Here is a 26,707-nt window from a genome sequence, read left to right on the forward strand (position 1 = left end):
TATCAGAAGGTGCTACTTCACGGTCAGGGCAGCTAGAGTCTGGAACCAACTTCCAAGAGAAGTGGTGCTGGCTCCTACCCTGGGGGGCTTTAAGAGGAGGCTAGACAATCACCTTGTTGGGGTCGTTTGACCCCAGTACTTTTTCCTGCCATGGCAGCAGTCAGACTTGATGATCTGCTCAGGTCCCTTCCGACCCCACCTACTATGTAACTGTGAAACTATCTCTGTTTTGCAAATAATGATTCAAGCTTGTAGTGCCTCAGTAGGCAGGTAGACAGATTTTCACCCATTTACCCTCCAGTTTCTCAAAGGTACCCTCCAGTAGGAGTTAGCTAAGTACTTTGGGGGACCTGGGTCTTAGCTCCTGGTTTTTTTGAAGGCTCATGTCCCCTCCTCCCTCCAACTCTCAGGACCCTCCCAGAGGTGCGGCCACATCTGGTAGCAGTGCCCTCAAACAGGCTTTGTGACTCATTGAGTCCTGGCTCCCAGGCTGGACACGGTGCAGCCCTGTCCGTGTGGTCCCACTGGCACTGTCATACGGAGATGTTAATGAACCCGCTGGGAGCACTGCCTGTACACCCTGCAGTCCTGGCTTCAGTCAAGGGCCCAAAAAGCCTGGACTTTGTCCCAGCTCTCCGCTTTTCTGGCCTCTCTAGAAATTCACCCAGGAACAGCTATAGTGCAGGAGCAGAAGTCATGACTGCTGTCTTTGAAGCCTTCCTCTATGCACAAAATGATCCCTCCCTTGGTAGCCACTCACCACTATCCGGAGAAGCCTGCAGAGGAAGAGCAAATAGCCTGGCCGGAGCCTGCCAGGAGAGCAATGCAAACTTCTGCAGCAGGTTAACACCAAGGGATTGTCACACTTCTTAGTATCCACAGTTTGTGGCACGGCACATTTTCTGCAAGCTGAGAACCCATTTATTTTTCAGCTTTTCTTCCCAACCTCCCTGGGAACCGTCTGTTCTCAAATGCTAGATTCTCTTCTCACAACTCACATTTGTTTCAAGGGAGGCCAAACAACCCCCATTTTTATTTATTTTTTCGCTCTTTGTCTGCACTCTGGCTGAATCTCCGTGCGCTCTGCCAGGACCTGTCCAGGCCAGGAGCGAGCAGCAACCCCTTAAACCTGCGCATACGTGCACCGCCATGCGATCAGCAAAATCCTCCGCAGAACAAATGAATGCAGGGTCTCTCACGCAGCTGGGAACTCATGATGGCCAGTATTTAATATTCAAGGTTGTTCCAATCCTTGGGAGAGCATTTCAGCTCCGTGCCAAAGTCCTCGTATTAGTAGTGTAGTTGCTTTTGGGTTCACGCAAGGCGACAGGGCTTGGGTCTGGCTGCGTTGTTTTCCCAAATGAACGTGCCCATCCCTGCAGAAATATTTTGCGCTCGTGGGCCCTGCAGAGGGGATGAAAAGCTTCCAGAGGAAGCAGTCGGGGCCACTGGCACAGAGCTCAGCCCGGCACCTACGAGCATGTGCTGGCGGTGGGCCACAGTACACGCCTCCCTCTACACCTCTTGCAGCTCATGACTACAGGGCCCCAGGTGACGTGATGTCATTTGGCAGCTGTTCAAGGAGGAATTATTTCTGGGCTCCTCCAGGTCCCAGGACACTATGGGGAAAGGGATTTCATTTGCCGAGCTGCTAAGAGCTCGGGGCAGGCGGTGGATGGGAAGATTAGCAGAGAGACATCGGCCGATGCTTGTAGTATGCAGCCTGGGGATGGAGTAGCCTTGCAGCCAGATGGAAACCTGGAAACTGTCCCTGGCTCCGCTACTGAGCAGCTGCATGACCGTGGACATGTCACTTAACATCTCTGCGCTTCCCTTGTGGCTTCTTGCTGTGGGACTATTTGCCACCGCCCAGAGAGGCTCGTGAGGCTTAATGAGCTGTGCAAGTGCTTTGATGGCGCTGGCTGAAGGATGCTGGATAAGTGCACAGTAAGTCCTGTACCTTTGTTCAATGTTTGCCTTGTGACTTTTAGGCAAGGGAGTATTTGGAGCTTTCTGCTTCTTTCTCAGCCTCTGTAGCTGAAGGGTCTGGTGTCTGGGCTCGGCGTTAGCAAACTCATTCAGAGCCAGATGTTTAGACCACGGTATATACCCCGATGAGCTCTCCTGGGCTCAGGGGGTCTGATCCAGCCATCTGTGCAGCAAGCCAGTCCCTTTGTCAGCAACGACACACATGCAAGCGTGCAAAGTTTTGCTGTGTGGGAGGGATGAAGATCAGATCTGGTTCGGAGAAGAGCTGCACAATTAAGTCACGCAGGGGGGAGTTCAGAAGCACCCCAGTGATTTTGTTAGGGATCCTCTGCCTTGGCATGTGGCTTTGAATTCAATGTAGGCTCTCTCCTCCCTTGGAGAAGAGGCCCCAGGGGGAGAGAGATCAGCCCAGGCACGTCTTTTGCAACAGTCCCATGAGCTCAGGCTCCAGGGGCACTCTGGAGGCGACAGGACCTCTGGGACTGGTCAGACCAGTTAGTGCTTTGTAGCCCAAAGCCAAAAATTTAAATCCCAGGCAAAGCTGACTGGTGGCGTGTTTCCTACCTGAGTGAAACCCTGCTGCATCAGCAGGCTCTCGTGGCTTGTGAGGCAGAGGGTGCATGGTGGGAGGGGGATCCCAAGGCAGTGAAGGCACAGGAAAGTCTCGCAGGGGGTATCTCAGAGAAAAGCCCCTGCTCCATGAGGGGATCCAACCCTGCTGCTCCCCTCCCAGCGTGCAGCAGAGCCCACTGGGTGTTTTGCAGTCCGCAGAAAGGTGGAAATGCTCAGCTCTTGGAAGAAAGGGGCATCAGTCGCTATTGAGCCCAGGAGTGAGGGGTGTGGGCTCTGAATCAGAACCACCTGGACCTTAAATGCAAGAGGCTGCAAGCAAGAAAGGAATAGGGGAAAAGAGCCAGTTCACTCCCCTGTTCAGCCTCCGCTCTCTGCTGCGGCGTGAGACCAGGCAAAAGGGCCCTATTCCCCGTCCCCAGTCAACGGCAGTTCTTATGCAGCCCCCCTTGACCTGACAGAGACCCTTCTCCCCGAGCCTTGGACGCCTGCAGCAGAGCCCGATTCTCCGGGCGAGTGGTGGGAGGGCATCTCCCCACACAAAGGCACGTTGCTGCACTCCTGGTAATTGTTTTTAATTACACTCTCCGAGCCGGAGAGGCAAGCCCAGCCTCCCGACAGAGGTTGCTCTTGCAATTGTTGCAGCAAGGCCTGCAGGGCTGGAGTGCAGGGTGGAGGTATAGAGGTGCTGGGGAGCAGCCGTGCTCGCTGCAGGCCAAGGGGAACATGCTAACACTATGGAGACTGACAGAGAAAATGGTAAGAAGCCACCTCGGGACGTCCTGCTTCCTCCAACCCACCGTGCTTTCTCTGATGGGAGTCCACGTTGAAACCTCATCAGCTGGTTTGACTGGACAGGCTTGTTTAGTTTTTGTATTTGCACCCTGACTTCTGCTCGCTGTCTCGCTCGCCGGCCCTTGGGGCAGTCGGGAGCCGTGAGCATGCCAGTCACCCAAGGAGTGCCCTCTTTTGCCACCTAGGTTCACCAGTACTACAGCTGCCTTCCGGAAGACAAGGTGCCCTACGTGAACAGTCCCGGAGAGAAGTTGCGCATCAAACAGCTCTTGCATCAGCTGCCGCCGCATGACAATGAGGTGAGTGGCTGAAGGGTCAGCCTGCCGCTGTCCCGTGGTGGGGATGCGTGGCCATGCCGCTGACTGCTGCCGGGCACTTTGCTGCACCTAGTAGTCACCACCTCCCTTAAAAAGAGCCAGCTGCCTTGGGTTCCCCCCATCACTGCACTGGAGCCCTGTGCTATGCAAAGGCAGTGGTCCCGTGTCTTTCCCAATAGCCTCCTGCCGTGAACTCCAGTTTGCAAAACTCCTGGAGAACTGAAGAGAGCAGTCCTTTGACCTGCTCCGTGTGCCAGGGTTTCAGCCTCCTGCAGAAAGAGATTTCCCTTCTTGGCAGCTTTTCAGAGACGTTTTGGCCAACCGCCGATGCTGTTTGCTTGGCATCTATCGATTTATTTGCTTTTAAAGTGAAGTTTTGGCTTTATTTATTTACGTGTTACATTTACCCTCCAATCGAGCTCTGTGGGAAACAAAGCAGACTCCCAGCACTCGAGAGCAAAACCTATGTTAAAACTGGCTGGAGGTCCTGGTTCAGTCAACTCAAGATGAGTTTTAAATGGACCCCACGAGGCCGTCCCTGCCTCTTGGGGGTCACCCACATTTTTCAAGGGGGAGCAGATTTGTGTGGGGGCTGAGGACTTTGGTGGAGTGGAGTCTAGATCTCCGATCCAGCCCGATGCTGAGCCTTGACCCTGCACTTGCAGCCGTGGCCGTTCAGGGTGGCGCATTCAGATAGTTACTCTCTTGTGGGAACATTGAGTTCCCGTCTCCCAGAAAGTTTCATTGCCTAAACAAAGATTTTCACGTTGCTCCTTCAGGAATCCATTTTATACATGCAGGTAACTTGTTTTATCTAGGTCATATTTTAATGTGCTTGCCTGCATATGGCTGCCTGCCATAGAAATACAGTGAGGCATTGTCAGTAGCCAGGGGAGCTGCGAACACCTGCAAGGAGAGTGTCCAATCCCGTAGGGCCCGATCCTGTAGGCTTGATGCACGAAGCCAGCATGAACCTCCAGCACCAGACGGCTGAGGGGCATGTTTCCCTGCCCATGAGCTGGGAGGGAGGCATCCGACTCCTGCGGACGCTCAGCTCACCCCTTTGCAAAAGTCCAGCTGTGAGGATATCTCACATGATTTTCTGTTGCATTCAAGGACTCTGTTCTCCTGAGTCAGGGATGTGGAGTTGGACACAGTCTCTGCCTACACCGCAGCATGGCCATTTGGTGTTCCCCCCCCCATGCTGTCTTACTAATACGGTTCCATTAGGGCTGAATTGGCTTCGGCTCACATCTGTAATCATCAAGGACAAGAAACAGCTGAGCCCTGGAAACCCCCCATTCTGTAAACTGCGGGGAAATTCTCACTTGGGCTGTTTACGTCCTTTCCTTCCTTTATTTTGCAATTTCTGATGAACCCTGGGCTGACACTGGGTGTGCGGTCCCATAGCGAGTCACCACAGCCCTGAGGTAAAGCTAAGGAAAACAAGGTTTGCAGTTGGTTTCGGAGCTGCTGTTCTAGCGGCAGCAGAAAAAAGATAGCAGGGAGCAATGGCAAGGTTTGCAGAAGCAATGAGCCGGCCCCTGGCCGAGCCTCGAATACCCACCTGGTCGCAAGCCGGCCTACCCTTTTAAATAACAGCAGCAATCATCGGCATGAGTGTAGGGGAGCGGGCTTGCTGCCAGATGATGCCACCTATTGCCACTTGTCTTGTAGGTCCGATATTGCAACTCGCTGGATGAGGAGGAGAAGAGGGAGCTCAAGCTCTTCAGCAATCAGCGGAAGAGAGAAAATTTAGGCAGAGGCAACGTTCGGCCCTTCCCCGTCACCATGACGGGAGCCATTTGCGAGCAGGTAAGTGGTCGCTCCGAGCATGTTGTCGGGGACGGCACCCCAGGGTCAGAGGGGTATAGAGATAGGTAAGTGCGCTGTGGCATTACATTGGGGGTCACCTTCCAGAAGGCTGAATATATGGTGCATCCCAGATGGGTACAGGCTGGGCTAGTATACCCTGGTTCAGGTGGTACAGGCAAGAATCCCAACCCCGCCTGCCTCTCTCGCAGCTGGATTGAATCCCCGTGAATCTCCAGCCTGTGCGCCCAGCCACTGGTCCCTGAGCCAGACACGAGGCATGAGGCACGGTGTTTGGGTAAGGAGCCCCCGTCCGGTGCATCAGCAGGCAGGAGGGAAGAGTTGGAGAGAAGGAGGATGGATGGACACTGAGGCCTGACAAGCTTCATTGTTCAAAGCCAGGGAAAAGGCAGTCATTTTGCTTTAAGATACTCAAAAGCACTCGGTTTCTTGGTCGGGGATTAGTGACAGGCCAGCCAAGCCTACTGCTGCTGCATTCAGCTCCCCCACAGAGTCCTTCAGGCAGCTAAAAGCCTTTCGGAAACAGCTATTTCCACCCATAATAGGCCTAGGAAAGAAGCACATCCTCAGGTCACCCACCCTGCTTGCCTGCAGTTCGGTGGTCACAGGATCATCGGAAAGTAGGGCTGGAAGGGTGCTCACAAGGTCGTCTGCTCCATCCCCCTGTTTGCACAGGCTCCTCCCTGGCTAAACCATCCTAGATGAGTGTCTAACCTGCTCTTAAAAACATTCAAGGATGGACGTGCCACAACTACCCTAGGCAGCTTGTTCTAGTGCTTGACCACCCTCCGAGTTAGGAAGTCCCTCCTCACCTCCAACCTAAATCTCCCCTGCTGCAGCTTGAGGTCATTACTCCTAGTCCTGTCCCTTAGGGCCATGGAGAAAAGTCCAGCTCCTTAATCACCCTGCAGGATTTGAAGACTGTTATCAAATCCCCCCGCAGTCTTCCCATGTTCAGGCTAAATAACCCTAGCTGTTTCAGCCTTTCAGCACAGCCAGTAGTGAAGACAGCACAAGTAGGTATGGCATCTTCACGCTGCCTGCAACACAAAGCATGATCCAGGGCCGGGGAGACTTGGGTGACACCAAATGGAGGTTTTCCACGACAGAGCTGGCTGCAGCTGAGAGAGAACAAGCAGCACCTTCTTTCTCACTCAGGGCAAAGGCAGCTTCATCAAGGGTCACCCTGAAAGCTGCCTCCCTGCCCTGCAGTTAAACCCCCTTCTCGTTTTAACAGTGCGGCGGCCAGATCAATGGCGGAGACATCGCTGTGTTCGCATCTCGAGCAGGGCATGGTGTGTGCTGGCACCCTCCTTGCTTCATCTGCAGCGTTTGCAACGAGTTGCTGGTCGACCTGATCTACTTCTACCAGGATGGGAAGATCTACTGCGGCCGGCACCACGCTGAGTGCCTGAAGCCGCGGTGTGCGGCCTGCGACGAGGTAAGGGCAAAGAGGAGTGGGCGCTCGGGCTTGCACTGTGCTGCTTGAGGTATGGAGGGAGCATGGTATAGAGTTGCAGAGACGTAAGATTGCAAGGGACCTCTGTGAGTCATTGAGTCCAGCCCCCTGCCTGAGGCACGATCATCCCTATCCAAAGCTCCCCACACAAATCCATGGTCTAATCTATTAGCCAAACAGCCCTGACATAGCACAGGACGTCACGCCCCAACCCATCCATTTTGGCGTGGGATACTCCCCAGTGGATGTACAAGCTTCACCAGGAGTGTTTTGTGGCCATCCAAGCTTAGCCCCCCTCAGGGGGTCTAGGCAGAGACTGCCCCCAGCCCACGTGCCATGATACTGGGAGAGATGTTAAAGCATTGAGGGTTTCTTTTATGCTGCTGCACCCAAGAGCTTGAATGCAAATTGGGAAGTGGCCCGGCACTTGCAGAGCGCATGGGTTGTGAGGAAAATTAAATCTGACAGGTCCCTCGTGAAGGAGATGGCTCATTGGGAGGTTGTCCATTTGGGATATCCGGCTTCAGCTGGTGCAATTAATATGTAAAGCACACGTGTCCTGTTGGATTTTGAGCTCGCGAGCAGTGGTTTGGGCCCATATGTGGATGAAGAAAGGCTTCTCCCTATAGAAGGCATGACCTCCGCTGCCACCGCTGTGTAAACTCTCTGCAGGTCCCAATCCAGTGCACATGCTGTGCCATGAAGCAGCCTGGCTTGCATGTGTCTGTGTTTTCACGTGTGTGGGGCTGGTAGAGCTGAATGGCTCTAAGCGACATGGCGAGTACTCAAAGCCATCAGACGCTGGATGGTTGTGGTTTCTTCTGGCCCATGTAAAACTTTCCCTTTATTTCCAGTTTGCCCCCAGGGAGATCCATGCTGGGGTTGCAATATTCAAATCAACCCAGAATCATTGTGAGTGAGGTCCAGGTTTCCTTTTTGATAATAGCTCTTGGAAGGGCACAATAAACTGCGTCCCTTTGGTCCAGCTGGGCAGATCTGTGTTTTCGCTTTGCACAGACGAACCAGAAGCAGCCGCGCATTCGACTTCTTACTCCTCTGTAATGCTTGACCATGCCGCGGATTGAAATCGGCTTTAATAAAGGAGATTAAAGGGATATGGGAAGATGAACAAATGTAATCTAATCCAAAAAACCTACGACGCAGTTTCTTGAGTGTCAATCTCAGTTTAAAAGGCTGGTGAAGGAAATTGTTCTGGCTTTTAAAGTTATGAAAAGCATCATGTGGAAAACCATATGCACTGTAAAATGCTAAGTCCTTTCTAGGCAGATGTACAGAAAATATCTCTCTGTCTGTGCACATGGAATATAAAGGAAATGGATGTATGTATCCAATTAGATTTGTAATGTTGCCAGCAAAAAACAAATGCTTAACTATTAAAATGGCCTTCTTGCCCAGTGATTTAAACAAGCTCATTTTTTTCATGGACTTTTAGACTTACAAAACCCTGCTACAGGTCTGAGTACAAGCACCATACTCAGATCCTTCCTGAAAGCTGACTTCTGCCTCCAAAGTGACCAAAAGTGCTCACCAAAACTGTAATGCAGAACTACAGGGCAAGGCTTCCTGGCCAATCTGCCCTGCAGAAGGCACTGAGCCACCCCTTGCCCTCTGATGTGGGGGCATGAAGCCCCAGGGAGAGGGACAGTCACTAGAGATCAAGATGCCTGCAAGTGCCACCCATCTCAGCTGGCTCATTTTTTAGTGACTCCTCAAACCGGTTTGTGTCTCAGTTTCTCCACCAGTCAAATGGGTGTTCTGCCATATGCATCCTTGAAAAACCATGAGCTTCTCAAATGTCATCAAGTGCCTTTGTCTTTAGTGTTCACACGGAGTCATACAAAGCACCAAGGAGGAGGAGGAGAACTCCCACAGCCTTCTGCACTCGTGGGTTTTCAGGGCTTCAAGTAGGGTGGAATAGGATCCCACATAGATGCTTAGTGATTGCAATGGGATTTGGCCTGGAGGCATTTGTGGATGAAAGTGCTATCTGAACACCTAGGTTGCTTTGTCTCAGCCACCCTGAGGGACTGTCCGTGGTCTTGCGTTCAGTCGCACCTTTTATATTAAGGTTCCCTTCTGAAGCAGTTCATACACGATTGATAGATGCCTTAATAAATGCCATGTTGCTGTAGAGTCCAACAGATCAATAACCTGTTTATAACCGGGGCCTAAAACCACCCGTAACCCTTTCTGCTCATGTTTATAACCATCTACAGCAGGTAGCACTCCGTTGCTGCAGTGTATTTACTGCACCTCGGTAGAAAGCAGACCCTGGGAAGTGCCAGGCATGCGTGTCGTATTGCAGTGTGCAGGTCTGGAGCTTGGGTTGCCTTCCTCTCCACATCACATCCTTGTAGCGAGGTTCTTTGCTGTCATCACCTTTATTATCTGTTACAGCTTTGCCTGAGGATGCTTATCAAAGCACAGGGCTCCTGGGCACGGTGCTACACAAAGATGATGCTTGTGGTCCCAGGTGCTGGAAGGCACATCCTAGGTGGTCAAAACCAATGCATTGGGGATGGGGGACAAATGGCTTCATGTTTCTGCCTGCCATTTTTGGGCGGCTCATTTTCCTTTTTCTGGTCCTTCCCAGATCATCTTTGCAGACGAGTGCACCGAGGCGGAGGGCAGACATTGGCACATGAAGCACTTTTGCTGTTTTGAATGTGAAACCGTGCTGGGAGGCCAGAGGTACATCATGAAGGAAGGCCGCCCGTACTGCTGCAACTGCTTCGAGTCCTTGTACGCCGAGTACTGCGACACCTGTGCCCAGCACATAGGTAAGAGCCAAGGGACCTCCTGGCCGCCAAGCTACGGGGGAGAGGGATGAGCGTGCTGCCTTTTCGTAGTGGTTTAAGTGACGCTTTCTTGAGGCTACCGCTCGAAAGGACTTTGCTTGATACTGGCTTCTTGGCAGTGCAAGCTGCCTCAGTAACACCTATGACAACAGCTTGGCAGGACGGGCGTCTTTGTGAGACTTCAGAGAAGACCACATCAGACAGCTGCTACCAGCCACATACCCACTCCTTGATCCAGTGTAGAAAGGGAGTAACTGCAGGCACCAGGCTTGCAAAACCTTCCCGTTCCTGGAGAAGGCAGAAAGGGAGGTTAGCTGTTGAAATTGCTGCCTTTTCCAGGGAGGATTTTTTTAATCCCCTTTTGAAAGAGGAAAGAATAGTGGAAAGCCAGCTCAGGAGCTATTAAAGCTTGCCAGAGTGAGGGCTTTCTCTGTGCGTGTCACCGCTGTCTTGCAGGCAGTCCTGCATTCTTGGCATCCGATTCTTACCATTGGGGCTTTATCAGGGGTTGCGGGAGTTAAGGAGCCGTTGCCAGGGAAGATGGCTGATCATTAGAAGTTGTTATTGTTTCGGTTTGATTCTTTTTAATCCACAAATAGACGTGATATTCTCAAGCACAGAGGAGAAAAGCAGCAACCAAAAAAGAAGCTGCGGGCTTAATCCACCTTTCTGACACGGAGAATGTTACTGCTTATGAAATGGGTTTTACATGAGGGGCTGGCTAATTCCCTTCCCAAACCTTGCTGTATTACCTTCTTAACATAAGCTGGCACCTCTCCCAGTGCTAAAATGAGCTTAGATGCAGGGTTGCTGTATTCTGCAATCTCTCTGGCTGCTTTCTTGTGCATTTAAAAGAATTCTGTTTACATGGGTGGATGGACAAGCAGCTTTTTATCTGTCCGGATAAGGGAGTGCACATTTGTGCCACTCTCCAGTAACACACGCTGCCCCTAGGAAGGACAAGAAAAGAAAACCCTTTGGCTCCTATGCAATTTCCAAACAGTCAGCAGGGAGGAACTGATGTTTCAGCAAAGCACTCGGGGCTGAGTTTAACTCTGTCCTCCATCCATCCCTCCTTATCACTCATCTTTGCATTGATGCCCCCTCCACAGGGGAGGTAGCAGTCTTGCACTTGCCACTGCAGTCAGAACTCAGTGTTCTCATGCTGTTCCCTCTTGTCATCCCTTTATGACTTAGAAACTGTAATACTGAGCGTTTGCATGATACCTGTCAGAGTAGCGCTGCGGCTTGCGGGCACTGCCACAAAACAATCATCATCATAGAAGCGAGGCAAGGTGTGGAAGCTAAGGTGAGGCGTGTGCTTAAGACTTTGGCAGAGTTGGTCTCATAATGGGACCCCTGGAAAAGAAGAGTTACCCGCCCGTCCCAGACGTAACTTCAGAAGTGAGTGCTAGGAGGCTGGATCAAGAGCTAGTCGGTGCATTCCAGATGTTCATTCCACCCACTGCCTCCTTTTGTCTTCTGATGCCGCACTTGGCTTGCTTTCTTCCTGTAAAAACCATTTGCTTGTTGCAATGCAAAAAACGTTGCGCGTAAACAAGTTTGAGCTGGGAATCGGACGGGTTGCTCGCAGCTTTGTTACGTGTATTTATATCCATGTTAATTGCTTCTGCCAAGATGCCCCGCGAGTATGGACGAACGTGTTGCGCACACGTGCGCGCTTGTTCTCGCACCCGGAGTGTGCCGCGCGTCCTGCTGCAGTTACTAAGGTAACTGTGCCTTTTGCTGAGAACTGCCGAGTAAACAGACAAATAAATGTGTTAGAAAGGAGGCTTCGGCACCTGCATTCGCCCACTGGAAAATTCTTCTAGCTTGCACAGAAAGGAGCTAACCCACGCTGTCTTCCTCGGCCTCCCTGTGACATGGCGTTGCAGTAATTCTTTGGGCATCGCTCCGTCCTGTGGCTGAGAAGGCAGAGGTGACCTCCCATTGCTCATTAGGGAGGAGAGAAAGGACAGGTTAAAAAAAAAAAAAGCCCCTTCTGAGTCTTCCCTGGATAATTCCCAAGAAGCTCAAGTAGCAATGGCAGCAATTTGTGTTTCATCTTTGTGGTTTCGTGGCTAGCAGGTAGATTGGAGACTGTCCCCATGCCACTTTCCAAGCGATGCCCTCCTTTGGGCCTCTGTGGGTTTTCTTGCACTCGTTTGGGGAGGCACGGTGCTATAGTCTGCAGTTTTGGAGCCCTAGTTAATTGGGAGGATTTCAGGGAAGGCTGATGACTTAGAGCTCCCCGTTTCCAGTGCAATGAAGTAGTAACCTGTGAGGGATAATGCCTGGGTATGCACGGTGATTACTAACATTATTTCACATACAGCTGCTCTAGACTGGACCTGCCAAGCCTTGCATCTCCTGCTCTGAACAGACTCCCACTGTTAACCCACCATGACTCTGATTCCTTCATCTAGCCAGGGACAGGGTGAGGGGAAGCAAACCTCAGACTCTCTCCTGATGCTCCCTGATGGTACTCAGGAGGTTGCAGCAATACCTGGGGCAACCTCCTTCTTGGAGAGGCTGCAGCCCTTAAAACAAAGGTCTGGTCTTAAACTCTGCAAAGATTAAAGCTGCCAAGAGCAGGGATGTGGCTGTGTTCTGCTCTGTAATGGAGAAAGCAGAACAAATGCCTCTCTCTAGTTGCTGGTTAGCAGTACCATGTGCTTCTACCTTTTTAAATGCAAAATGAACTGTTTGCAACTGCAGTCACATAGGGCTTGAGCCTGCACTTTGTCTTGTCCGGAGCCTGCAAAGGGATGTATGTATGCATCAGTTCACAGGCCTCAGTAGCCCCAGCTGGGGCAGGACTGGGGGCAGGCAGGCTTTGGTCTTCTAGGACTGCTTCTGAGCTTGCCTGAGGGCACCAGCACCAGGGCCTGTGGGGTGTTTTCTGCACGCCTTAGCTGTCAGTGAGACTGCTTGCATTTGGAGGGCTGAGGGCGTTCTCTCCTTGACAAAATGCTGACACTGTCCCTGTTTCCTTCCCCCACAAAGGCATCGACCAGGGGCAGATGACTTACGACGGCCAACACTGGCACGCAACGGAGACCTGCTTCTGCTGTGCCCAGTGCAAAAAATCCCTGCTGGGCCGGCCATTCCTCCCGAAGCAGGGGCAGATATTTTGCTCAAGGGCGTGCAGCGTGGGCGAGGATCCCAATGGCTCGGATTCATCCGACTCAGCCTTCCAAAATGCCCGAGCCAAGGAGTCCCGGCGTAGCGCCAAGATCGGCAAGAACAAAGGGAAGGCGGAGGAGAACGTGCTGACCCAGTGCAGCCAGCTGCAGGTGACCTCCAACCGGCTCTCCGCCGACGTGGACCCCCTCTCACTGCAGATGGATCTGCTGAGCCTGTCGAGCCAGACGCCCAGCCTCAACCGGGAGCACATCTGGAGGAGCAGAGACGAGCTCTACCACTATGGGAATAAAATGGAGCAGAGCCAGTCCCAGAGCCCCTTGCAGCTTCTCAGCCAGTGTAATATCAGGACTTCCTACAACCCAGGCCAGGTCCCGGGCAGCCAGCCCGATTTGTGGGGGAAGCATTTCAGCAATCCGAAGAGAAATTCATCGTTGGCTATGAAAGGGCACAGCGGGAGCTTCATCCAGGAGTGCCGCGAAGATTACTACTCAGGAAGGCTGCGATCCCAGGAGAGCTACAGCGACATGTCCAACCAGAGCTTTAATGAGACCAGAGGCAGCCTCAAAGTCCCAAAGTATGATGAGGAGGAGGAGGGCGGGATGCCGGCTCAGCAATGCCGCACCCGGCACCCCATCAATGCACTTAAATTCCCGGAGGGCCTCACACCCACCGAGCAAACGCCGCGGGGCTCCATGGAATCCCTGTCCCTTTCCAATGCAACAGGTAAGTTTTTGCCGCTAAGTACAATGTGCCGGTGTTAAACCTGCAAAGGGATGCTGGTATTTTGCCCAATGGGCTGCCTGAAGCAGGCAGCAGAGCGGGCTCAGGTCGTCAGGGTCCAAGACCTGCCGCTCTGCAGTGGGATGTGGCAGTAGAAGCAAACGCTTCTGGGCAGGGCTCGCCAGCAGTAATGCCAGAGGAAACAGCCAGAAGTGGAAGGAAGCAGAGAGTTAGAGCTCCTCAGGTGTGATGGGAGGGATGCATGAGGGGAGTGCCTGCATGGCAGCATGGCTGTGACGGATGTCTGCTGAGGCTCCGTCCCTAGGTTTCTAAGGCTGAATGGAAATGAGCTTTTCCCCTTCCTATGCTGCTCAGTTTTATGCTTTTCTTTTGAATCTTGGGAGTGAAGGTGGCTGCCTACCTATTACTCTGGGCATGCAATCCCCACAGGCACTTAGCAGATAATTCCCCTGCTCCCCCATTCACCCAGCAAGCCCAAATCACTGCTGCTGCTGAATTAACCCCTTCTTAACTTAGGCTCTTTACCACCTGAAATGTGCCAGCTCTGTGGCATGCTCTGGAGATCAATGTGCTCCGTTGCTGGGATAATAGGTTGCAGGAAATGCCCTGCCAGCTTTCCCTTCCACTTCAAGCCTATAGCGAGGGGGCTGGACTCAATTTCACAAGGTCCCTTCCTGCCCCTAATGTCTGTGAAATCAAGCCATGGGGCCTTTAGCATGAGCATCTCAGCTGCCTTGCTGTGTCGTGGGTGGGGAGAGGTGCCTGGAGTGTGAATGCGAATACATCAGGATGCAGGCAGAAGAGCGCGTGGTCGGACAAAGGCAGCGCTTGCCTCAGGGGACAGGGAAGGAGAGGAGAAGACAAAGCTGCTTCTGCTCAGGGGGTACAACACAGGCAATGAGAAACAATGTGGCATGTGTAACAATCAAGGGACTCCCAGCACAGGGCCTGGTCCAGGGATGCCCCTTGATTTCAGAGCTCTTGCTGCTTCCTTCCAGCCATTGGGTGAAGGGACTGGAGCAGGGGTGGGCAAAATGCGGTCTGGGGGCTCCTAAAAAAATTTAGAAAATTAATATTTATTTGCTCCTGGCTGCCTGTCAAAGATGACAGGAGCCAGGGGTAGTAGCACCCAGGGGAAGCCAGCAGCAGGACCCAGCAGCAAAGTCTGCCCAGCCCCGCCCCGTGCCCACAATGAGAAGGCCCTGCTTAGCAGAGGCTTCTGGCCTGGGACCGTGAGGCTGTTCCTGCTTCCCTGCACCGGAGAAGGAAATGCGGCCCTCAACAGCTTGCCAAAACTTGGTAAGCGGCCCTCCACCCAAAATAATTGCCCACCCCTGGTCACTGGAGAAAGCAGCCTGGTGCTGCGACAGCCGACTCTGGAGGGAGGCAGTGGCACGGCAGCCTTGCTGACAACACATGAATTAGTGCCGAGGAGGAGGTGGGCTGGGGACGGAGCAGCAGAGATTTGACATGCCAGCTCCTCTGCGAGTTGGGGAATGCCCTTTAACGGTGCCGAATGTAGGAGGGCAGCAACTGGTTGGCATTAGCCTGGCTGGCATGCATTTTCTGTGACACAGAGGTGCAGGCTGGCCAGAGGTTGCTCCCAACAGCCCGGCACTGGGGGGTTGCAAGCCTCAAATTCTCCCCGCTTTGCTTCTGCATGTTTGTTTACCAGACCGAATTCTTTGTTCGTGGCCTGGCTTGCTGGTGCTGTTCAGAACAAATGCCTCCCTGCTCTTTAATCTGTCCTTTGCTCAGAAGAGAATAAATCGGTGCCAGCTGCTGGAGAAGAAACAGATTCCAGGCCCGAGAGTTTGCAGAGTTGGGGGCGAGGATTATATGGAAGCTCTTTGAAATGTAACCTACAGTTAACCCCCTTTGCCTGTTCTCCTTTGTTTCAAGTCGGATGCGATGGTGCTGAGCATTTTTTTGCTGAGGGTTTCCTCCTTTGCAGTTAATACATCCCTCTTTTTCTTCTTCTAGTTCTGTTTTAATGAGCCCAAAGCCCCCAGCCCTTGCTGTCCCTAACCATCCCTTTTTCTCCTAACTTTGTCCAGATGAAGCGTTCAGCCTGCGTTGCATTTCATTGCTTCTCAGGTGCAGCAAACAATATCTAGGCAGTGAAGCTATTGGGGCTGGGCAAACACAACCCCTTGGTGCACTGATGGGCTCTGTGTGGGCCTTGGACCTCAAGGCTCCGGGGTGTTCCTGGAGTTGGCCACCGTCAACGGCTAACATCTTTTGCTAACCCAAAACCTCAAGGAAAAAAACATACAAAGTGTGGCCAGAGACATTTACTTTACTTGTTTCTTTCCTGTCTTTTTTTTCTTTCACTCAAGCTGTGTTTGGATTCAGGCGCATTCAACTCCTTCCCCACTGCCTAGGAAATCCAGTCCCTCTCTCTGCCTTTCCTTTCGTAACAAACTGCCTGGACTTTATTCAGAGCCAGGTCGTGCGGGCTGCTGTTCTTATCAGCTGAGGTGCTAGGCGCTGCAGGCCCTGCTTAGTCCTTGTGGGTGAGCACTAATTACCTGCCCATACCAAACCCATCAGGAAAGGCAGGAGGGACAAGGCAGCAAGGATTTCTCAAGTGCCCTGGTAGCACCTGGCATTGAGAACTGCCTTTTGGGGAGTTTTGGCAGGTTTGTGAGTTCCCCCAGTTTCTCCAGTCCGCTCAGGACAGGCTTATGTAGGGAAGCTTGCCAGCGCCACACCTGGAGCTGAAACGGTCTCTATTTGCAACCAGCGTCTCACACAGTCTGCCTGAGCTGAGCACAAAACAGTCTGCAAGAGGCTGGTAAAAGGCGGAAGGATTCGTTTAAACAAGGGAATCTGAAAACAGGGAAGAAATCAGTTGCTTTTAGTAGTCAGCTTCACCCTGGTACCTCCCTAGTCTTAAGCCTCCTGATATGTCCACTTTGTCAGCATAAGCAATCCCGAGCAACACTGAGGCCAGGCGAGCACAGTACAAACATTTAAATGGCTTGTTTCATCATTTGGAGCTATAACAAGCTACCCAGACAGACCTCGAGAGATGAGGGGAAAAGCAATGTTTTCTTTATTACAGTGCAGAATATCTCTGTGGTCAATTTTAAGGCGTTTCTTAAAAACATTTAGTAGGCAAGTTTCAAAGGCGTGCAACTCCCATTGGCATCCTTGAAACCCTGCCCTTCAAATTAATATTGAGTTGCCAGAGCTTCATATATAAAGGCATGATATGTATCCATTCCTTTTTACTTGGTTTTGGGTGGTTTTAAGCACTGTTCAGGATGCTTCAGGTTGTGATGAAAGCATTAAGCCACCAAAGGCTGGTGATAATTAGGTGCTGATCATTTTAATAATAATAATGTAATACTTTGTGTTATAGTAACACTTAGAGGCTCCCGGGGAGATCTGGGCCCCCTTGCATATCAAGTAGGAAGCAGTCCCTCCTGTCTACCACCCAAGGAGTTGAGCCAGGCAATGCCTGAGAAAGAGGGAAATAAATGGATCTCTAACCTACATGGTGCATCTCAACGTCTGATGGGCAGGCTCGTTTCAGTTATGGCTCAACCAGCAATTAGCAGGAGGTGCTGGCAGAAGCAGACAGCAAAGCCAGTGGTGTAGCTAGAGTCCATTTGCAGTGGGCAGAAGGCTACCTGCCATTCCCACCTGCAGCCAAGGACCGTTTTTGTATTTTCAAGAGCAGGTCGGACGGACCCTGGGATGGCTTAGTCTGGAAGGATCGTGCCTTAAGCAGGGGTTGGGCTGGATGACCTCGTGACGTCCCTCCCAACCCTACTGTCGTGCGATCCTATGATTGTCAGTCTTGTATTTGGATTTCAGCCCAGAGACCCCAACCTGCTGCTTTAGGTGCTGTGCAAATGCGTGGTTAGAAAGGGTCTGATCATTCAGATGGATCTACAAGCTAAATGGAGAGACGAGAGACCTCAATTCAGCTAATCAGGTGCATGGGCAAACCCACAGAAACAGTGCCTTATTTAAGCGGGGCTTTTCACCCAGCGGAGTTGAGTGAAATCCTGCCGACTTTCTCACTAAACAGATTCTGGTTAATCTCTTAAAACAAATTCCCAGTTCAGACATATGCCAGGGTGTTAAGCCGATCTGAGGGGCAACACCCGCTAAGCAGCCACGCTTAAGGTGCTCAGTTGTGCTCTGCTGTCAGTCCCTGGATAGTCCCGTACCTTCATTGAGACCTCGATTCCCTGCCTGAATTTATAGTGTGAGCTGTAACCCTGCCTTTTCGTCTTGTTTGCAGATTAATTAGATCCACTAAGGCTCTGTTTTCTGCCCCGCCTCAGTGCATCTGTAATCTCCAGGAGCTTTTATGGCACTTAGACTCATGCCTCAGCAGAGGGAAAGAGACCCTTTAGGGTGGGCCTTGTTTCCCTTTTCCACCCACCCCAACACCAATCCACAGCTGAGTGGGGCTCAGACTTCACTGCTGTCACCCCGCTGAGGTTGGACTTGTTGAGATGAGAATGTCCTAAATCGATGTGAAACGGACCCAGCAAATAGACCAGAGAGAGACGTGAATACGGCAGTTTCCTAGCACAGCCCCATCCCTGTGTCCTTGCAGCGAGGTTGCTTGACAGCCGTTCTAGTCCCCACCGAGCTATTGGCAAGGATCTAAGTGACAGGCCCAATATTTGGCCTCAGAAAGAGTGGGTTGAAGCATTTGTAATTGCCCTGCCAGGCCGTCTTTCTAGCCTGTGCCCTTGTGAACACATAGGGTGGCACCCGGGCTCCTCGGACCAAGGAGCTGTCTCTTTGTACCTGCCCGACACTGGTGGAGCCTGGAGGGGGTTGTGCTCAACCCGCCAGCTGAGACGTCAAGACATCTGCAGTTCACTCTTTGGGAATGGACTCCTTGTCTCTCCTTCCCTATTGAGTTTCCCTTTGGTCATCTTGAACAGGGCTGAGCCTGCCTTCCAGCTCGGAGGGAAATAACCGCTGCTCTTGGCTGCCCCTAAGCCGTCGTTTCAGCAGAAGTCCTGCCTGCTTCCAAAAATACCTGCAGGCTCACTGTCCTTATCAAATAACAGTCCCCTTGTTTGGCGTGTGGCCTGAGGAGAGTGGGAGCTCCCCATGGCTGGTGACACTGCAGCCAAGGGTAGCGGCATGGCAGGCGGCCTGCCCTTATGTGGCTCAGGGGTGGATCCAGCGTCAGGTCCTGGAGCAAGGCAGGTTGCGTGGAGCGTAAACCAGGACAGAGTGTCTCAACAGGGCAAGGTTCCCTCGTGGTTTGTGTTGTGAGCTCCCTGAAGGCCCCAGGTGATGTGCACTCAGAGGCAAGCAAAAAGCCTGGGAAAACCCTTTGACATCCTCCCTTTGCCAAGCCGGCTAGGAGGAGCCCGCCATCCTAGGCGTCCCAGCAGGCAGTCTTCTGCTCTTATCGGAGCAGCTCCCATGCGGTCCACTTCCTCTCTTGGCTGGCGTCAGCCCCCCGGTAATGCCACCGACCTGCCACGCGTTGCTTTGCTCTTTCCCTGTTTGTCCCATTCTTGCTGCAAGTGAGGAAGGGGTTTGCACGCGCATTCACCAAACGCTAGACTTTCTCTTTCCTTTGCTTTCTGTATAAAGACAGCTGAAGACCCTGGGCAGGGGTTTCCAGATGCACTTGGAGTGGGTCGAACTCTCTCCTCCTCCTGACAGGCCAGTTTGGGCATAAGCTAAACCAACACTGAATGCTTCTGGGGAGCCTGCTCCTAAGTCATTTGCTCCCCTTTCTTTGCCTTCATTGAGGAGCTGTTGAGTTTGCTAGAGTTCACGGCAAGGAAGTGTTCCCATCAGAGCGGGTTACACCACATGCTATGCAGCAAGGCACTGTTAATACCCCAGATCTATTCAGCTGTCGCTGTCTTTCTCCTTTCCCTCTTCTTCAATAAGCTCAGTCTCTTCCAAGTTCCTTCCTCCTTTCCTGCTCAGTGGGTGCGTCTACACGAGACATTTACTGCGCGTTAGCCTAGTAACACTGCACAGTAGCATGTCACAGCAAACCCATGCCAAATGCACAGTATTAAGCTAATGCGCAGTAAAGTGTCACTAAATAACCGTGCGCCAGTTCTTCTGTGCAGTAACTTTAGGCACCGAGCATTTACTTAGTACTTTATTAAGGGAGTACTAAACTAAATCTGCTGTATTGAAGGCGTGTTAATGAACGTGTAGTCGTCTGCAGCACTTGAGCGGATATGCTGCAACTTGGACATCTAACCTGCCTGCGTCCCTGCAGATACCCATGTGCCTAACCCAGGCCCACAGGCGACTTCCAAAGCTAAGGGGAAGATGGCTTCTCCTTTTAACAAGATCAAGGTGTTTCCGCTAAAGGAGTACATTCCTGCCTCCATTCTGTTTTTCATCCTCTGATTATAAACATCGCCCTGCAGGTCTGGCTGGTAGTCTGTTTGCGTTCTGAGACACCCATCCATCACGGGCGCACATACCGCGCTGCTGTTGTAGGAGCTCGCCTGGTGAACACGGCTGCTGGCATTCATTTTCTCTGAGACCAGAAAGGCTGAAGCACGCGCTCTGGAACTGGGGAGAGGGGGACTGAAATGGACTCTTGCAAATGGACATTGTTCTGCCGCACATCAAATGCCTGAGCTTCCCACCTTTCCATTGCCACAATGTTATGGTCTCCAAGCCGGAGAGCAGTAAAAACCAGTGTTAGCCCTTGGGAGAGCTCTGCCCGCCCCTTCCCTCCCAGGCTTGCTTCATGATTCTCAGATCTGTGCTGTCGAGGGGACAGCAACCCCTTCCTTGTCTGCAGACAGGCTGTTACAAGAAGCACTGGAGTTTCTGTCCAAACCGGTGCCTGTTTTCTGCATCCCTGACTCAAACCCCTCCAGCACCGGCGCATGCTTTCTCGTGCGCTGGGGCTGTTTGCGCCAAGACCGCCGCACTGAAACCATTGCAATCTGGCAGCGAATTCCAGTCGTGCAGCCGATCCTGGGAACAGGAACAGCTTGACAGGCTCACTGGTTTTCTGTGCACTACAAGGCTCCCAGCCTTGTTTACTCTCAGCTATTCCAGTTATATAACCATTCCCTTTTTATTCTTCCTGCAAATCCCAAGGTCACTCGCCAGTGAAGCAAGGTGGTGCTATAAACAAGTCCCTGAGAGTGCTACCTCTCCTTCCCTTGAATTCCTTGTCTGTCCTGGGGTTGGATTTATAATAAATCCCGTTTCACGGGCCAGGCCTCCTTTGGAAAGTGTTTGCCTCGCGCTGGAGGGGAAGCCAGAAGCCAGCAGCTTCGGAGGGCGAGTTGGGGAGGGAGCTTTGCCAACAAGAGAGCCTAAAAGGCCTTTCTGGTCTCTTGTGCCTGCAGATGTCGCAGTTAAACAAGCACAACTTAGGGCTTGGAGATTGTGGAGCCGCATGTGGGGCTGGCCATTGAATGCGATTCAGAGCTCAGTTACGGCGTCCGGAGGGCTTCCTTTCTGCGCTCGGCGGGGAGCATAATGAAGCGGGGCCGCGGCAAAGGGTTCTGTTTGTAAATGGTGTAATAAATCTATCCATCGTTTTTCAGCACTCCTTTTGGCTCCGATTCCAGAAAAGAGCTGAGCAAGGATTAAGTCTCGTTCCCTTCAGCGGGCTTTAAGCGCGCACTTCAGGGTGTTGCTGAACTAGGGCCGTAAAGATGGCACAGACATCACTTCTTCCCCCACGTGACTTCGCATTGAAGGGTTACATTGTCTGGTCACTGGCTGTGGTGGTTTAGTTTGCAAATTAGGGACAACACAGTGCATCTGGCCACTTTTACCTTCCTGTTGGAGGCAGGTAGAAGTGAGAATGCAGTGGGGCAAAATGTTGGGACAAAATCCTTGCACAGCTCTCCTCGGGTATCGTGAGTCAAAAGGTTCACAGATCTTTTTAAGCCAACTTGAAACCAGTTTACCACATACCAAATCAGCGGTCGGGTGATTCCCGACATGGGCTGTGCTTTTCATGTGCGTCCGTCCAGAGCTTGCAGTTTTCCATAGCTTTCACGTGCACATAGGTACCATCGGTTGGACCTGTCTGTATTAGTGATACGTGAACTGGTGATTGCATAGGGCAGTTTCGACCAGTGCAACCCTCCAACGTGGTTTTGCTGCACTGATACGAAACAGGATTTGTCCCAGCACACTTTAGCCTGGTGCAACAGATGCAAACGCTGCAAAAGGACAAGCCTCCCTTTGAGTTAGTGCCATATATCTACAGTAGTGTTGGGCTGTAACTACGGGGAAGTGTTGCACCAGGGCAAGCTGTCTTGGCTTTGGAGGAGGGAGAGAGAGGGGGTGATCCCTGAGTCACCAAAACTCCTGCTTGGAGAAAATGTTCCCTGACTCCAGCATCATCAGGGGCTCAGAGCATGGCCCTGGCATGCAATGTCACGGTGTTTTGGCAAGATAGGTGCATCCATTGTCACGGTGTTTTGGCAAGATAGGTGTGGGGGGGGGTGGTTTAATCCCAGCCAAAAGGGACGTTTCAGAAGGAGGTGAATGGAGAGGGACCTGATGCACATAAAATCAAAGCCTGCCCTGGTCCTGGGCTTGCATTTGTCCCCCGCTCCCTGCGATGGTCTCTGGGAAACGGGTTCTCAGGTTTCTGTAATAGAAAAATAGCCTCTGCATGGCAGGGTCCCTCTCTCTGGCTTCCAGTGTTACATGCACTTGATCAAATCATGAAGTGCAATCCCAGATGCAGCACTTCATTATGCAGAAGCTCGGGTGCCCCTAAGTAAATAGGGGTATTTTAGGAGGATCACACCTGCATTTTGAAATAACTGATGCCTGACACAGAGCAACATAAGCAGTACATTCATTGGTGGTATAGAAACACTGTGCCATCGCTCTTGAAATGGCTTTAACTTCACATTTGTGTCTGCTCTACTCTTCACATAGGGCAGTGGTTTTCCACCTGTGGCCTGCTGACCACTGGGGGTCCACAGGCTATGTCCAAGGAGTCTGCAAAATATGACTATGATGAATCAAAAGCATGGGAACAACCACACTTACCATTCAAAGGGGTCTCCATCTCCATTCAAAATTTACGAAGGGGTCTGCACCTCCATTCAAAACTTTTTAGGGGTCTGCAAATGAAAAAAGGTTGCAAATCACTGATGTAGGGTAAATGCACATCTGCGATGAGAATCACCGCTAACCTGTGTGGTACCTGAGACCACTGTAAACCCTGCGTACCTGGGGATTTCATTTGGTGCGTTTGGCAAATTAGACCTAGTCCGTTATGATTTATGAGGCAAAGTGTAGGCAGCCTGGCAACAAAGTCACTACGGCCATAAGATTGACAGCGAAAGGGAGTGCAGACATTCAGGACAGTAAAGCGTTAACATTTGAGCCATCTGCTTAGACACCGCTTTGCTTGGCATTAGGTAAATGTTATCCCTATTAAGCAGAATATATGTTAATAGTGTTTCAATTAAGCAGTTCTCATTACCATTAAGCATCATTAGAGCAAGAGCCTTATCTTGCAGAGGCTCGCGTAGACACCTGACTTAATGGCACGTGCGTAGTATTTTAGGAGACACCCAAAGCACTTTGGCAATGAGGCATCTCCAATGCCAGCGGCTTCTGGGGTGGAGGGCACCTCTCGCTCACAAGCAGCAAGTAGCATAACTTTGGCATTATTGAACATTTCAGGGTTTCTCTTAGATCTAGACTCTGCCCAAGAGGTTTGAGCCCAAAGAAAAACCTTTACTTCCTCAAAGCTAATGCAGACATAGTGCCAAATTCTAGCTCCATTAGCATCGATGGCAAATCTCCCATTGGCTTCAGTGGGATAGGATCTTAGCCTGGGGCACTGAGCTGTACCCAGCAGCCAAGCTCAATTACCATTATGTGCTTTAGAAATCCCCCATCCTGTGGGCAGGAACGTCCCCGAATGCGCATCCATGCTTTGCACACCTTTGGAGCTCCTGACATCTGCACTAATGAGATGGTTTCTTCCCGTAGCAACCTCTATTGATTGAAAAGCACCCCACTTTGCCAAGGTTTTTAGATCAAACTAGTCATTTTCTGAGCTATTATAAGGCCAGTGTGAGGGGAAAATGTCTTAGCAGTGAAGCCCACCTCAGTTCTTGACCCGTCACATTTCACAAACACCTTCTCCAATTTGCTTCAAACTCCGTCAGCAAATGTTACGTGGGTGATGTTACGTGGGTGTGAGATTGTGTTTGTGTGATTTTTTTCAGGTGGATCAGGTTTAGTTTCAGCAAAGTTAGGTCGAATTAGGACAAAACCTGCAGTGGAAAGCTGGCTTCCACCTTGGCCAGGGAGCCACTAGTGAGTAAGCTCAGAGGAGTTTCAGCAACAATATGCAGGTGACCAACTTTAAGTGTGCATGGTAGTGTTATACTCGGCAGTATACCCTGACTTGCCTGCTTTGGGGCTGGCTAGCAATAAGAGTCTGCATCCTTGGGCTGGCTTCAAGTTGCACTCGACATATTCGCCAGCTATTCCAGCTCTTCAAATATGTGCGCTTAATTATCATCAGGCTTCATGGAGGAAGAGCCCCCAAAGTCCAAGTAAGTGCTGATAAAGCTCCGTACCTTGATAATGCATCATGTACGCGTCCCCGGCCCTGTGTTCTGTAATTGGTTCCCTGTGCAGCAGCCCGCTCGCCAAAAATGAAATAGCTCCATGTGTTTTACAGCCAGGCACATGGAGAGGCATTACCTTTCACTACAATTGAAGAGGTAGGCTTTGTCGCATTGAGATTTTCATTGTTCAAGTCAGTGGGGGGAACGGTGTAAAAGGCGTGGAGATTGGGGCTCTTTTATCGAAACCCCATCTCTATCGATGAGCATGCTGTATGCTGGAATAAGCTAGAGATCTGCTTCAGGAGAGACTCAGTGTTGGAGCCATTTTGCACCTTGATACAAATCAGAGCAGCTCAAAGGCTGCTCGGATTTGTACCTGGATGCCCCTGTCCCATGGGGCTGGGAAAAGGCCCCCTTTTCCCAGCCACGTCCCCAAAGTCTGGGCATAGCCTAGAGCTTGTTTCAGCTCTGCACCGAGCCAGGGATTCCCCGCTGTGCTGAGGGATTTCCCAACTAACTGGTCAAACTGGCTTCACAGCCTCTCCCGCCAGCCAGCGCAGTAGCACAAAGGGGCTACAGGTATTAAAGCGTGCAAGGGCGAGGCGCTGTTGCAACATGCTGCTTTTGCCTGATGCCGGTCGGGGTGTACGCAGACGCCTTCCAGGTGAGCATGGGCACAGCAAGGAGGCTGGCTCTGCAGCTCTGCCCGGTGCTCCCTCCACCCTCATCCACCCTCCCCATGAGGACATGCATCTTGTCACTTCCCCTTCGCACGCGAGCCGCTGCTTTGCCCTTCCCGTGCTTTTGCATCCTTGCCCTCTGCCACGCTGTTTGTTTTCTCTGGTCTAGTGGTGATGCTCTCGGCTGTATGCCCCATGTTGGCAGTATCCAAGGGGAAGGCCTGTCGGGCGGCCCACCAGACTGTCCACCCAGAGCTCGTCACACCCCGTCAGAATATGCTCGCGGCTGCCACAGCCCAACACTTGCGTGGCTTCGCTGTTTGCTTATTAATCTGGCTCTGCAGCAGGGAAACTCAGTTTCGACCTAATGATCGACCTAATGATCAATGACCTCTTCCATTCTCATCTTTGAATGGCATTGCCAACATGTGCTGCCCCCTTCCCTATGTACAGCCTTGCTCCCAGGTTCATGGTTTATCCTGCTTGGACAGCGCCCTGCACCTGGCGAGCGAGCAGCTGGAGGGGCTGGCGAGTGATCTGCACCTGGCGAGTGATCTGTTGGAGGGGTGGACTCTGCAAAGTGCCTGGTGCCTTTGAAATCCACAGTAATCCCTTTAGAAAGCCATGGTTCAAGCGCAGTAGGAGCTGTAGCACTGGCATTGCCTTTACTGCATATTGTGTTTGGGATTGCTCTTCCTTGCTCTTCTGACTTCATGCACTTCTCCCTAGTGTTGTCATCGTGCCACAGGGATACAAGGGTTTTTAAAAGATAATCGTAGCTGCAGCATGGTGGGGAGGAGGTTGCCAGATGTTGCTGCTGTGTGTCCATGGAAAATCCCGAGCCGGTTCTTTGTGGGGTGACATTTAGCTGGGGCACAGGATGTGGTCAAGCCTGATCGGCAGAGGCCGGCAAAATTGGCCGAGGGGCTGGGAGCGATGGATATGCCACGTGGTGCTGTTCCTGCTGTCTGTCAGAAGTTGCTTATACGTCACGTGGTGCCGTACAGCGCCTGCTGTGGTCTCCCAGAAGTGGTTGTCAGGGAAATGACTGATGTGCCAGTCGTGGGGCACAAGCAGCAGCTTACGGCTCAGGCTAGGAAAGATCCACGTGCAGCTGAAATGTCACTAGTAGTGACGAAAATGGGGAAAGGAAGGATGAAAGTGATGGGGGAAGCAGAAGGCAAGACCCCTAAACAGGTTGTCCAGGATGGTGGGGTTCATCCCATTGTCAGCATGACCAGTCCCAACACTTCGGACAAAATAGTCCGTCTCCTGCCCCTCCAAGTCATGAGAGGGGCTGGAAAACCAGAACTTTTAAAAATTAAAAATGCAGTGACATTTTCCTTCTTGCCTTCTAGTCCTTTGGTGTTCAAGGGCATGTTTTCTTTTTGTAGCCTTTTCCTACCAGCCGTAGCTCCAGAAGCTTGAACTAGCGGCTGAGAGCGTCATTTCATAACAAGACTTCTTTCTGCCCCTGTGGCTTGAGGAAAAGCACCCGGTATCACAAGACTCATGATGCAATTGCAAGACCTGGCAATGCCGTAGTGGCAGCGTTCCCACTGGCTCCATTCACAGTTGGGTTAGGAAAATTTTAGCCTGTCTTTGCTGTTTTCTTCGAGACGTTAAGGGCCAAAGTCCAGAGCAATGCTGTGATTTTTGACAGCTTCAATCCAGATTTAAGTCGGGCTTACTGACAACAGAATTTGGCCTGAAAGTTTGTCAGACGCCGTGTCATGCCAGAGAGACATTGAGCTCCGCATGAAATTTGTGCAAAACCTTAATTAAAAAAAAAAAAAAAAAAAAAGCCGAGTGGTTT

General features: G+C 51.6%; 1 protein-coding gene across 3 annotated transcripts in view; it reads left to right on the forward strand.

Moving 5' to 3' along the window:
* The window catches only part of PRICKLE2 (prickle planar cell polarity protein 2), a 176,725-nt gene that overhangs the window by 145,524 nt on the left and 4,494 nt on the right, over positions 1–26,707 (forward strand). For all 3 annotated transcript variants that reach the window (XM_019504811.1, XM_019504809.1, XM_019504808.1), the window contains exons 3-7: positions 3,540–3,653; positions 5,349–5,486; positions 6,742–6,945; positions 9,578–9,764; positions 12,789–13,652. In XM_019504811.1, the coding sequence (XP_019360356.1) occupies positions 3,540–3,653; positions 5,349–5,486; positions 6,742–6,945; positions 9,578–9,764; positions 12,789–13,652 (1,507 nt within the window). The remainder of the gene's footprint in view (positions 1–3,539; positions 3,654–5,348; positions 5,487–6,741; positions 6,946–9,577; positions 9,765–12,788; positions 13,653–26,707) is intronic.

This window comes from Gavialis gangeticus, unplaced genomic scaffold (assembly GCF_001723915.1).
Source record: "Gavialis gangeticus isolate Ggan-Ray unplaced genomic scaffold, GavGan_comp1, whole genome shotgun sequence".
NCBI lineage: Eukaryota > Metazoa > Chordata > Crocodylia > Gavialidae > Gavialis > Gavialis gangeticus.